At 38.8% G+C, this 13,760-nt stretch overlaps 1 protein-coding gene across 2 annotated transcripts in view; it reads left to right on the top strand.

The window, feature by feature from the left end:
• The window catches only part of LOC133574376 (tomoregulin-2-like), a 381,317-nt gene that overhangs the window by 303,204 nt on the left and 64,353 nt on the right, over positions 1-13,760 (top strand). For both annotated transcript variants that reach the window (XM_061926544.2, XM_061926545.2), the window contains exon 5: positions 7,256-7,352. In XM_061926544.2, the coding sequence (XP_061782528.1) occupies positions 7,256-7,352 (97 nt within the window). The remainder of the gene's footprint in view (positions 1-7,255; positions 7,353-13,760) is intronic.

Genomic DNA, 13,760 nt, shown 5'->3' with positions numbered 1-13,760 from the left:
AGGTTGGTACATCCGCCTTGAGCGCGCTTTTTGTTCCTTTGAGTGTTATAAATAAATATGTATTCACCTTCACGCCATGACCAGTCCAGCTTTACTTGCATCTCGGGAAAACAAACACACCATAGTCCACGTCTTGACAAGAACAAGGATGGACAATTCAACCCTTAACTCAACAATGAGTAGATGAGTGTTATGTGTGTGTATATGTGTAAATAAATGAACACTGAAATTCGAGTATTTTTATATATATATATATATATATATATAATAAAATAAATATATATATATATATGTATATATATATATATAATAAAATAAATATATATATATATATATATATATATATATATATATATATATATATATATATGTATGTATATATGAAATACTTGACTTGGTGAATTCTAACTGTAAATATACTCCTCCCCTCTTAACCCCGACCACGCCCCACCCCCACCTCCCGAAATCGGAGGTCTCAAGGTAGGCAAGTATGGCTATATGTATTGTTACTCTATATGCTTTCGGCCCCCAGGCACATTTATTTTAGTCCAATGCGGCCACCAAGTCTAAAAGTTTGTTCTCCCCTGTGTTTGTAGAGTTTTCGATGATTGTATGTTCTCATTTCAAGGAAGCTCCAGTTCGGCGGGCAAAGGTGGTGCACATTTGACAACAACAATGTGGGAATGAATGTTCAAATGCCACATTAGTCTACAAGAAAACTGTTGTTGCACTTAACGGCCAATTAAGGTCTCAGGAAGTGCATTGCTATTTTTAACAGCACTTTGCTTCTCTGCTTTACTCTGTTGACATCAGAAACGATGTTTGGAGGAAGTGACCTTGAGAATGAGACCACAAAAGGCAATCCTGCAGAACTTTAAGCATTGAAATTCTACCTTGAACAATATTAGTCATTTGTGGATATATCAGAGCGTTTTCTTTTGGGAGTCATTCTGCCATTGTTGTACTAATCTGTAAAGGTATCATAATATAGTACCGTTTACTTTTATTCAGAAGTACCAATTTTCGGTACTTTTGTGCACGTTGATGAATTTTTTTTTTTTTGTTAAAGGGGAACATTATCACCAGACCTATGTAAGCATCAATATATACCTTGATGTTGCAGAAAAAAGACCATATATTTTTTTAACCAATTTCCAAACTATAAATGGGTGAATTTTGGCAAATTAAACGCCTTTTCTATTATTCGCTCTCGTCACATCGGGAAGCAATCCGCCATTTTCTCACCAAGTCAAATCAGCTCTGTTATTTTCCGTTTTTTCGACTGTTTTCCGTACCTTGGAGACAACATGCCTCGTCGGTGTGTTGTCGGAGGGTGTAACAACACGAACAGGGACGGATTCAAGTTGCACCAGTGGCCCAAAGATGCGAAAGTGGCAAGAAATTGCACGTTTGTTCCGCACACTTTACCGACGAAAGCTATGCTACGACAGAGATGGCAAGAATGTGTGGATATCCTGCGACACTCAAAGTAGATGCATTTCCAACGATAAAGTCAAAGAAATCTGCCGCCAGACCCCCATTGAATCTGCCGGAGTGTGTGAGCAATTCAGGGACAAAGGACCTCGGGAGCACGGCAAGCAATGGCGGCAGTTTGTTCCCGCAGACGAGCGAGCTAAACCCCCTGGATGTCTTGGCTCACACCGTCCATATGCCACCGAAGATGATCAAGAGAAGAATATCGACCCTAGCTTCCCTGGCCTGCTGACATCAACTCCAAAACTGGACAGATCAGCTTTCATATATATATATATATATATATATATATATATATATATATATATAATACCTACCGGAATCAATAAAAGGCTATCGATGCTGTCATCTAGCAAAGCTGAATTTGACCAAGCAACCCCCCCCGTACCAAAAAGCCCTTGATGAAAGCGGATACAATTTCACCCTCACCTATGAACCCACGCCAGGAAACCAGCCAAAAAAGAACAGAAAACGAAACGACATCATCTGGTACAACCCCCCATACAGCAAAAACGTCTCAACTAACATTGGACACAAATTCCTCAATCTGATTGACAAACACTTTCCCAAAGACAACACCCTAAGAAAAGTATTCAACAAGAACAACATTAAATTGAGCTACAGCTGCATGAACAATATACGACAAATCATCTCAAACCACAAACAAAACAATTGCAAATGAGCCGTCGGCCCCCAGACAGAGCGACTCCAAAACCAACAAAGACTGTAACTGTCGAAAGAAACCTGATTGCCCTCTCAACGGGGGGTGCTTACAAGCATCAGTTGTCTACCAATCTAAGGTAATACGCAAGGACATTAACACATCCGACACATATGTAGGATTAACCGAGGGAGAATTCAAAACCAGATGGAACAATCACAAGGCTTCTTTCAGGAACAAAAACCTGCGAAATACCACAGAACTCAGCAAACACATTTGGGACCTCAAAGACAATAATGTTGAATATTCAATAACATGGCAAATTCTTGCATCCAGCACACCTTACAATAGTGGTAATAAAAGATGCAACCTATGCTTGAAAGAGAAACTGTTTATTATTTACCGTCCAGACCTGTCATCCCTCAACAAGCGCAGCGAAATTGTAACAACATGCCGCCATAGACGGAAACACCTCCTAGGTAACACATGAGCCAATCACCACGCCCCTAGGCCAGCCTGTACCCACCCACTCTGTGCCCTATATAAACCATGGTATGTGAATGCTCCCATTAAAATCTCCTGATGATTGAGGGTACCCCCCCTCATGAAACAGGCCTGTAGAGATGAAATAGTCTTGTGATTTTTTTCCCACACATACATATATATATATATATATATATATATATATATATATACACACATAAGGTTATACAAGGTTATTTTTCAAAAATAACCTTGAAAAATGGTTAAAGTTAAAGTGTATATATATATATATATATATATATATATATATATATATATATATATATATATATATATATATATATATATATATATATAATTTTTGAAAAATAACCTTGTGTGTGTGTATATATATATATATATATATATATATATATATATATATATATATATATATATATATATATATATATATATATATATATATATATATATATATATATATATATATATATATACATATATATAAGGCAGGGACGTGCACATGATTATAGAGGGGCAGGGGCTCAAAGTCAGAAAAGGGCAGGACATTTTTTTTTTGGTCCTTTACACAATATGGAAATTAATGTAAAATTAACTTTGCTAATAGGAAGCTAACTACTTAGCTGTGTGTCCTTTGTAGGTAAAAGTGATTGCCATTTCTTTTGTGTCAACAAATTATTGTCATAATGAGTTAATTCACATTATCATAGTCTTGGAAGACATGAAAAGCAACAAAACACTGGTTTATTATTAGACACAGTGCATTTTATTTTGAAAATTAACCCGGTGTTTTATTTTGTATTTTGTACACTACTTCCTGTCCCGCACGATCCGCTCTGCTCTGTGCGGAGTTGATGTGCCGTGCTCAATTGATGCGCCGTGCTCCAACGTCCGGCAAAAACAGAAGCTGACACACTGAATAATAGAATAATATTTTCTGAAATATTACCCATATTAGATGCTGAATTAGTGGACGGCGACTAGACCATAACTCACAGGTTCAAGTTGCTCCACTGTCACGTCTCCTCAGGGGCGCAGTTGGCTCTCTCTCCTCTTACTTACTCACTCACTCGCCCTCTCTCTCTCTTTCTGGCGGAAGCGGCAGGCTTAAACAACCCGGTATTACAAGAAAACGTGGAGTTTTTGTACCGCTGTTTTTTTTTGTTTTTGTTTTTTTACATCCCTGACAGGAATTTATTACTGTTGTTTACAGAAAGAAAGAAAAAAACACACACAGGCAGAGGGCACTTTTTAAGACGAGGCAAAAAAGGGCAGGGGCTCAAGCACCCATAGGGCCCTATGTGTGCACGTGCCTGATATAAGGTTATTTTTCAAAAATAACCTTGATAAATGGTTAAAGTTAAAGTACCACCGATAGTCACACACTCACTAGGTGTGGTGAAATTACCCTCTGCATTTGACCCGTCCCCTTGTTCCACCTGCTGGGAGGTGAGGGGAGCAGTGAGCAGCATCTAGTGTCACGCCAAAGAATCTCATTAATAAAAGTAAGGTGTTTTATTTTCCTATATTCAAACACAGCGTTACTGTTCAAGCGTTGGCCAAAAATATTAAATACACTTTGTTTTTAATGAATACCAAGGCCTACTGCGCTACTGTATTTTAATGTTGGTCATAATATTGGCACGGCTATGAATAAAAGGGGAACAATCCAGACTGGGATTCATGGCAGACACAAAGTAAAAGAAATGAAGCAGACTTTGACCTTTGGATTGCAAGTCAAAACCAATTTAAGCTGTTGGCATAAAATCAGGTCACACCTCTTCACCAGATTTCTTCATCGTTCATTCCGCGGATGTCACGGGGGATCACAAGAAATAAGAAGTTTTCAAAAGGGAAAATGAAAGCGGCGACACAAGGGAGCAATGCACGGCGGCGACGGCGGGCGATGTGGGTGTCTGTGCATGAGTGCATGCGTGTGTGCGAGATTAAATACATGACATGCCAAGTTCCACCTCTTCACCGTCTTTTTTTTTTTGCAGTTGTCCTCATGGGCCCCTTTGTGCTTATAAATAGAACGTGTCTGAGGAGAGGGCCGCGAGGAGAGCGCACAGAGACTGGCAGAGCCCTCTTCGGTAGAAGAATGAAAATTGAGATCATCCAAATTGCCTTTTTTTTTTCTTTTTTTTTTTTTTTTCCTCGCCCTGCCTCACAGGCGTGATATGCACTGGCAGAGTCCCTAAGCCACTGTAAGCCTGATGCCAGTACCCACACCGCCACTCAGTGTGAGAAAATCAGCAGGATGGAATAAAAAGAGGGAGTCCAAAAAGATCAGCGGGGATTTGAGAGTGATAGGAGAGTCCGGCAAGGAGACTTGCGTAAAGTAGGGGCGGGGAAACGGCTCAGAGAAAATGCTGGAAGGAGATGTATTTGATCCCTAACTTTTTGATGGGTATGCAAGGAGAACAATTATGCTGGATAGTACACATTTTTCATGGCTGAATGAATCAGTTTACTTTTTATTAGAGATGTCCGATAATGGCTTTTTTGCCGATATCCGATATCCCGATATTGTCCAACTCTTAATTACCGATTCCGATATCAACCAATACCGATATATACAGTCGTGGAATTAACACATTATTATGCCTAATTTTGTTGTGATGCAATAAACAATGTAACAATGTTTTCCAAAAAATGCCAACATGGCACTGCCATATTTATTATTGAAGTCACGAAGTGCATTATTTTTTTTAACATGCCTCAAAACAGCAGCTTGGAATTTGGGACATGTTCTCTCTGAGAGAGCATGAGGAGGTTGAGGTGGGCGGGGTTGGGGGCAAGGGGGGTGTGTATTGTAGAGTCCCGGAAGAGTTAGTGCTGCAAGGGGTTCTGGGTATTTGTTCTGTAACACAACATGTTGTGTTACGGTGCGGATGTTCTCCCGAAATGTGTTTGTCGTTCTTGTTTGGCGTGGGTTCACAGTGTGGCGCATATTTGTAACAGTGTTAAAGTTGTTTATACGGCCACCCTCAGTGTGACCTGTATGGCTGTTGACCAAGTATGTATGGCATTCAATTGTGTGTGTGAAAAGCCGTAGATATTATGTGACTGGGCCGGCACGCACAGTTTAAGCCACGCCTCCAATATTGTTGTCTGGGTGGAAATCGGGAGAATGGTTGCCCCAGGAGATTTTCGGGAGTGACACTGAAATTCGGGAGTCTCCCGGGAAAAACGGGAGGGTTGGGAAGTAAGACTGGGAGACGCAACTGCTCTGTACTTCTCCCTATGTCCGTGTACCACTCCGTACAGCGGCGTTTTCAAAAGTCATACATTTTACTTTTTGAAAACGATACCGATAATTTCCGATATTACATTTTAAAGCATTTATCGGCCGATAATATCGGCAGTCCGATATAATCGGACATTTCTACTTTTTATTAAGATCTAGAGAGAAATACAGAGTAATTAGGTGCTGTACAAGGCGCCCTTACGACATTGCGCCTCATAGCCCGGTGCGCCTAATTTATTCGGGTCGTGCTTACCGACCTCGAAGCAATTGTATTTGGTACATGGTGTAATGATAAGTGTGACCAGGAGATGGCAGTCACAAGAGATACATACACGCACACACATATATGTATATATATATATATATATATATATATATATATATATATATATATATATATATAGCATTTTCAAAAAGTTGCGGCAAAACTTGCTACGTTTAAACGTGTATTTTTTTCATGAACACTACATTTGCTTGTGAATTTATGAATTTGTAACTCGGGTTTTTTGTAACCCCTACCCCAAAAAGCACAGGATTTTGACCAATCCTACAAAATATTTATATAATTTCTATCTTAAATTATTAAAAAATATATATATTTTCATTACCAAATTTGGAGGCGTTTAAATCAGCATGTAAAATCACTAGTGCTAGTCAGTAGCATCTATATGGCAAATCCAATGTAAATTAGCATCAAGCTAGAGCACTTTGGAAAAGTGGAGCTTTTTTTTTCCACGTTTGGGCGTTTTATATCAAGCATACTTGCTTTCTTGGCATTGAGTGATTGTTTCCTCACCAAGTGTTTGATTCGGTGTTTAGTCTGCAACCGGATGTGAGGTTACGGCATATAAAGGTAGCAACATTCGGTACCCATTCCTACATATAAATGACAAAATAGATGCATGAACATTTAACATTACGTTGAACTTTTATTGAAGATTCGTGTTTGCGAAGACGGCAATGAACGGAGAGGGACATACAATGAGATGGGACCCCAGGATGCAGAGGAAGCAGGCAGAGCAACCTGTCAAAGGGTATATATTCCCAGGATAATTAAAGTACAACGTGCAATATGCAAACAAAAGATGATGTTACAAAGGGTAGGATCTAATTTGTACCGGGAGGAACAGGAAATGAAAAGAACACTGAAGGTGATCAGGCTGGAGGCGGGCAACACAACTTAGCTGAAGTGGGCCGGCTTAATATACAGTACAGTATTTGTTTGTGTTTGGACTGCATTTTTCTCAAACATTTGGTAGGAAATGTTGTTTGACTCTTGAATCATTCAGTTTCTGTGGATACACTGACAATTGTAACATATACTCTTATTTATTTCTTACTTTCAGGAGGAGAGGGTTCCGCTGAGGCAAGTCCAAAGGAAACATCCACGTGTGACATTTGCCAGTTTGGGGCCGAGTGCGATGTGGACGCAGAGGACGTTTGGTAAGTTGATTTAAAAAATGTAAAATTGCTCGGTTTCAAACACAGAAGAAGATAAGACTGCAAATGGTTTCGAAATGACAGAGAAAATATATATTGATATACATAAATAATAAGGTACAATAAAGAATGTAATGAAGGCGAGGTTCTGTACTTTTTTGGTTCGCTAATATAACAGTTAAAAGAATGTCCAACCATAGTTCATTTCAAAAAGAAATACATGAATACATGATTTTTAATATCTGGTATTTTCCAGACTAAAAGGCGCACTTAAAATCCGTTTTTTTTTCCTAAACTCAACAGTGCGCCTTATAACCCGGTGCGCCTGATGTACGGAATAATTCTGGTTTTGCTTACCGACCTCGAAGCAGTTTTATTTGGTACATGGTGTAATGATAAGTGTGACCGGTAGATGGCAGTCAAACATAAGAATTACGTGTAGACTGCAATATGATGGCAATATGACTCAAGTAAACAACACCAACATTGTATATGTTCCATTGAAAATATAGAACATTACACACTGCGCTCAAAAATCTATCAAAATGTTTTAGTTCGACTTTGGTAAGCTATAAGAAGCCGCGCCGCTTGATGGATTGTCGGCGCATTAAACATACGAGTATTATTATTGTGTGTTTAAGGTAAGGCACATTATCTGGCGTTTTGTTTACAATATTATGCAAAACCAACTTTTCCTACTTTCTGCTACCTGCTGATCTGTATTTGGGGTCTGCATAAATCATGGAAAATTGTGCCGCGTCCGCCTTTGTAGTCCATGACGCGCCGTGGTTATTAGAGCGTTCCGGTCGGACGGTTTTTCACGGGACACATTTGTTGTTGTTTACGGATGAGGAGATGCTGCTCCGTTATTGATTTCAGTAAAGTCTGAATGTCATTAAAACAGTTAGCTCCATCTTTTGACACTTCTTCCACACCCGTCTTTGCATGCTACACCGCTACAACAAAGATATTAGTAATTGTTTTTCAGTTTGAAGAATGACTGAGTTGATAGATTAACATAAGTGTAAATTCACACTTTTCACCCGTGAGTCTTTGCTGTTCTCCAGCATTCCGTTTTTGTTGTTTTATAGCCTGTCCAGTTTCGTTTCGTTTTGCATAGCATTCCCTATGCTTTAGTGCCTTTGCCTTAGCGGCTCTTGTCTTTTGTTTTTGTCTACATGAAATACTTTTTACCTTCTCACTGCCTCATTGGCTTTCTGTATTTTGGGACGACACTAACAATTGGTCATGTGACCATTGCGTCACAGTGCTAGATATGAAGCTTATGTTGCGCTTAGCTTTACTGTGACTACAATTGGAGACGATGAAAGACCGGTGTTTTTAATTCACGTTAATAAGGGTGCAATGTTATGCAGAGGTGTACTTGTAACAATTTTTTAGAAAAATTATACTATTTATAGTCGCGATACAGAATGAATGGGGCGCAATATATTGTCTTCTTCTTGGGGGGGGGGGGGTGGGCATAACAGAAAATAATTGAAAAGCACTGCCCTAAACCGATAGAGTAGGAAAGAAATTCATATGGTCGCAGTTTGCCTGACACATGAAACGTGACGAATTTGGGGCGTGCACTATCCACTTTAGCCGCCAGATGGCTGTAGAGTGTAGAATATAATAAATTGTTGCAATTCCAACTTTTGACCACAACGTCAGTTGCCATGTATGAGGCATGTTGAGGCATCCAAAAGTGCGTGCAAGCTCACGCCAAAATGTATCAACCTTATAATTTAACCCTTTGGCATCGTTTAGCGGGAATATCCAATAGTATAACAACATTTATAAGTCAGAAAAAAATTAATTCATCATAGGTCCCCTTCAATGAAGTATTGTCCGATTTCACAATTACTGTTTGTGGACAAGGATTGTCTATTAGATTTAGTTGCTTCATGTTTTTAGCACCACTGATGGCCGAGTTTTTAGTAATTGTTTTCCGTTTGAAGAATGATTGAGTTGAAAGATTAAGATAAGTGTAAAATCACATTTTTCACCCGTGAGTTTTTGCTGTTCTCCAGCATTCTGTTTTTGTTGTTGTTTTGCCTGTCCAGTTTCGTTTCGTTTTGCATAGCATTCCCTATGCTTTAGTGCCTTTGCCTTTTGTTTTTGTCTACATTAGATACTTTTTACCTGCTCACTGCCTCCTTGGCTTTCTGTATTTTGGGACGACACCAACAATTGGTCATGTGACCATTGCGTTACAGTGCTAGATATGAAGCTTATGTTGCGCTTAGCTTCACTGTGACTACAATGGGAGACAATGAAAGACCGGTGTTTTTAATTCACGTTAATAAGGGTGCAATGTTATGCAGAGGTGTAATTGTAACAATTTTATAGACAAATTATAAACAAAATTCATCGTTCAATGAAGAATTACCTGGTTCCACAATTTCTGTTTGTGGACCAACTTGGCCAACTGATTGGCCAAGTTCTTAGTCTTTTTTTCAGTTTGAAGAATGATTGAGTTGAAAGACTAACATAAGTGTAATCGCAAAACTCAAGGTTACAGACTCATTAACAATAAAATAATTTGTCATTAACAGTCGGTGACCTACAAAATAACAGCGTCACTTCCATCTTTGCGATCTAATGATATTCCCTTTTTTCTTATAGTAATCGTAGCATCTATGAACACTCCCAGCTCGGATTAGAAATTTTCATTTTTCAGCACACACTTGCCACAGAACATCCGCCGAGGTTTGGTGCACGGCTGACCATTTCATTTAACCTCAATTACTATTGTGGGGCGCCGAGAGAAAGCAGAGTTTCACTTATTTGAGAAATCCAATTACCATCCTTACAGGACTTGCCAATGTCAGACCGAAATGAATTTGGCTCACACAAAGAAAAGTAGCTCATACGTTTTCACAGATCCTTGCAGATGAGATGAGTGCCATTTATCAGCCCGACCACACAAATTAGCAAAGGAACAGCACTAACGGTCTCGGGGCTTTACATACAAACCATGTGCATTCAGAGCTTACTGAGCAGTTATTATGTATTTTTATTTACTGTATTTTTCGGACTATAAGTCAGGTTTTTTTTATAGTTTGTGCGACTTATATATGTTTTTTTCCTTCTTTATTATGCATTTTCGGCAGGTGCGACTTATACTCCAAAAAATGTGGTATTTCAAACATGTGTGCATAGTCGGATTTCCAGATTTTCATTGCAACATGTCCGAAAAGGAGTAGGAAGAAGCAGATATCATGTAATCCTACTACATAGGAATGTGTGTTCAGTTTTGTAGCACAAACAAATTCAGCAAATGCATCGACAAATAACCAATAAAGTTGTTGTGATTCACATAATGGGATGAGTAGGATTATCTCATTTTCGATAAGGTTCGATATGTTTATCAGGATTCTATGTAGACACGTTGAGTTTGAACAGTTTTTTAAACCGGATAATTTCAGTACTATTGATTTATTTAATTCATTCCATACCGTAATTTCCGGACCATAGGGCGCACCGGATTATGAGGTGCACTGCCGAAGAATGGTTTATTTTCCATCTTTTTTCATATATAAGGCGCACCCGATTATAGGGCGCGCTAAAGAAGTCATATTATTATTTTTTTTTTTCTAAATGGAAAACACTTCCTTGTGGTCTACATCAGTGGTCCCCAACCACCGGGCCGCGGCCCGGTACCGGTCCGTGGATCGATTGGTACCTGACAGCAAAAGATATAATGATTTTTTTTTTTTTTTTGTAATTTATTTATTAATTTTTTTTTTATTAAATCATACTTGCCAACCTTGAGACCTCCGATTTCGGGAGATGGGGGGAGGGGGGGCGTAGTTGGGGGTGGGGCGGGGGCGTGGTTGGGGGTGGGGCGGGGGCGTGGTTGGGGGCGTGGTTAAGATATATGTTTATAAGAAATACTTGACTTTCAGTGAATTCTAGCTATATATATATATATTTTATTATATATATATATATATATATATATATATATATATATATATATATATATATATATATATATATATATATATATATATATATATATATAAATAAAATAAATACTTGAATTTCAGTGTTCATTTATTTACACATATACACACACATAACACTCATCTACTCATTGTTGAGTTAAGGGTTGAATTGTCCATCCTTGTTCTATTCTCTGTCACTATTTCAGAACACACACATTATACAAATATACATTATAAAATCAATAAGAAAACGGGAGCTCTAATTTGGCACTCACGTCGCCTTTTTGTATTGATTACTGCAGCTGTGCACTGGATTCATTCACAAATACAAACTACAACTCACAAACACTTTAGAGTTAGGCTCCACCATCAGAATGTGTACTTAAACTTATAAAGATCACATTGATATTATTCAGTGAGTTGATTCACCAAAACTAACCTGTTATACAGGAGGAAAAAGCACACAGGACGTTTCAATTGTTCACAGACTGGTCGCGCTCATCAGAATGACAAGACACTTCCGGTCTGCAGGTGATAGCATTCAATTGGGAAGAAACGCCCTACTGCCCCCTACTGACCAATGTGAATACTGATAAATGTGTAATGACAGCTCCAAAAACTAATTCAAACCACAAAATAAAATAAATAAATCAACACAAAAATGTGACACATTATGGGTGGGTCACATATGCATGTACAGTAGATGGCAGTATTGTCCTGTTTAAAAGAGGTTTTCGGGAGAGGCGCTGAATTTCGGGAGTCTCCCGGAAAATCCGGGAGGGTTGGCAAATATGTATTAAATCAACATAAAAAACACAAGACACACTTACAATTATTGCACCAACCCAAAAAACCTCCCTCCCCCATTTACACTCATTCAGACTCATTCGCACAAAAGGGTTGTTTCTTTCTGTTATGAATATTTTGGTTCCTACATTATATATCAATAGAGATCAATACAGTCTGCAGGGATACAGCCCGTAAGCACACATGATACGGTCTGTGGGACACAATTTCAAGCGTTGACCGGTCCGCAGTTACAAAAAGGTTGGGGACCACTGGTCTACATAACATGTAATGGTGGTTCTTTGGTCACAATGTTGCATAGATTATGTTTTACAGATCATCTTCAAGGCGTTCTACTAATCAGCATGTATTCTGCATATTCATTAGGAGAGACACGCTAAAACGATTGTGCTCTCTAATTTGCTATTTTAAGAGACGCAATCCTGTGTGCAGGGGCTTAATGGATCAGCTTTTTGTGATAAATACACACGCAAACCTTCAGTAGATCAGGCCCTTACAGTATAAACACTTTCTAAGACTCAACCAAAGCAAAAACAGGCACATTCAACTTAATGGCAAAGACTACTTCCTGCTTGGGGCATCACATCGTAGTCTATACACTACTGCAATCTAACGTCTTGGAATTGCAACTGCATGCAAAGTCTACTGTGTATATATACCGTATTTTCCGGACCATAGGACGCACTGGATTATAGGGCGCATTAAAGGAGTCATATTATTTATTTTTTTTTCTAAATTGGAAACCCTTCCTTGTGGTCTACATAACATGTAATGGTGGTTCTTTGGTCAAAATGTTGCATGGATTATGTTTTATGGATCATCTTCAAGCCGCTTTCTGACAGTCGCTTCTGGATGCGCCGTTTTGTGGGCAGTTTTATTTACGTAGCTCACCTTCGGCAGCGTCTTCTTTGTTGTAGCAGTGTAGCGTGCAAGGACGGGAGTGGAAGAAGTGTCAAAAGACGGAGCTACCGTATTTTTCGAAGTATAAGTTGCACCTGCCGAAAATGCATAATAAAGAAGGAAAAAAACATATATAAGTCGCCCTGGAGTACTATGAAAAAAACTGCGACTTATAGTCCGAAAAATACGGTAACTGTTTTAATGACATTCAGACTTTACTTCAATCATTAACGGAGCAGCATCTCCTCATCCGTGGCTCACTAGTGCAACAACAATGCCGGAAATGTATCCTGTGAAAAACCGTCCGACCGGAACTCTCTAATAACTAAAGTTCCTTGGGTGAATAATGTAAACTCACTACACGGGTATGTTTTAGCACTTTCGTGGCGAGTTTACTGACAGATATAAGTAAGAACGTTACACTACTTGATATTAGAAATGGCAATAGCGGAGGATGAATGTCTCATAACAAGAAGATAGAGAAAAAGAAGAAGCTTATCGACTACGTTGTCGGTACGGACTACAAAGGCGGACGCTTGCATTTGTTCAGGGTTTATGCAGATCCCAAATACAGATCAGCAGGTACCAGAAAGTAAGAAAAGTTGGTTAGGCATAATATTGTGAAACAAAACGCCAGATAATATGTCTTACCTTAAACACACAACAATACTACTCGTATGTTTAATGCGCCAACAATCCATCACGCTTGCCAACGTCATACTAAAACCTTTGATAGATTTTTGAGCGCCAT

This window comes from Nerophis lumbriciformis, linkage group LG31 (assembly GCF_033978685.3).
Source record: "Nerophis lumbriciformis linkage group LG31, RoL_Nlum_v2.1, whole genome shotgun sequence".
NCBI lineage: Eukaryota > Metazoa > Chordata > Actinopteri > Syngnathiformes > Syngnathidae > Nerophis > Nerophis lumbriciformis.
Note: the sequence above shows the minus strand (reverse complement) of the source record. Positions and strands in the feature narration are given on the sequence as shown.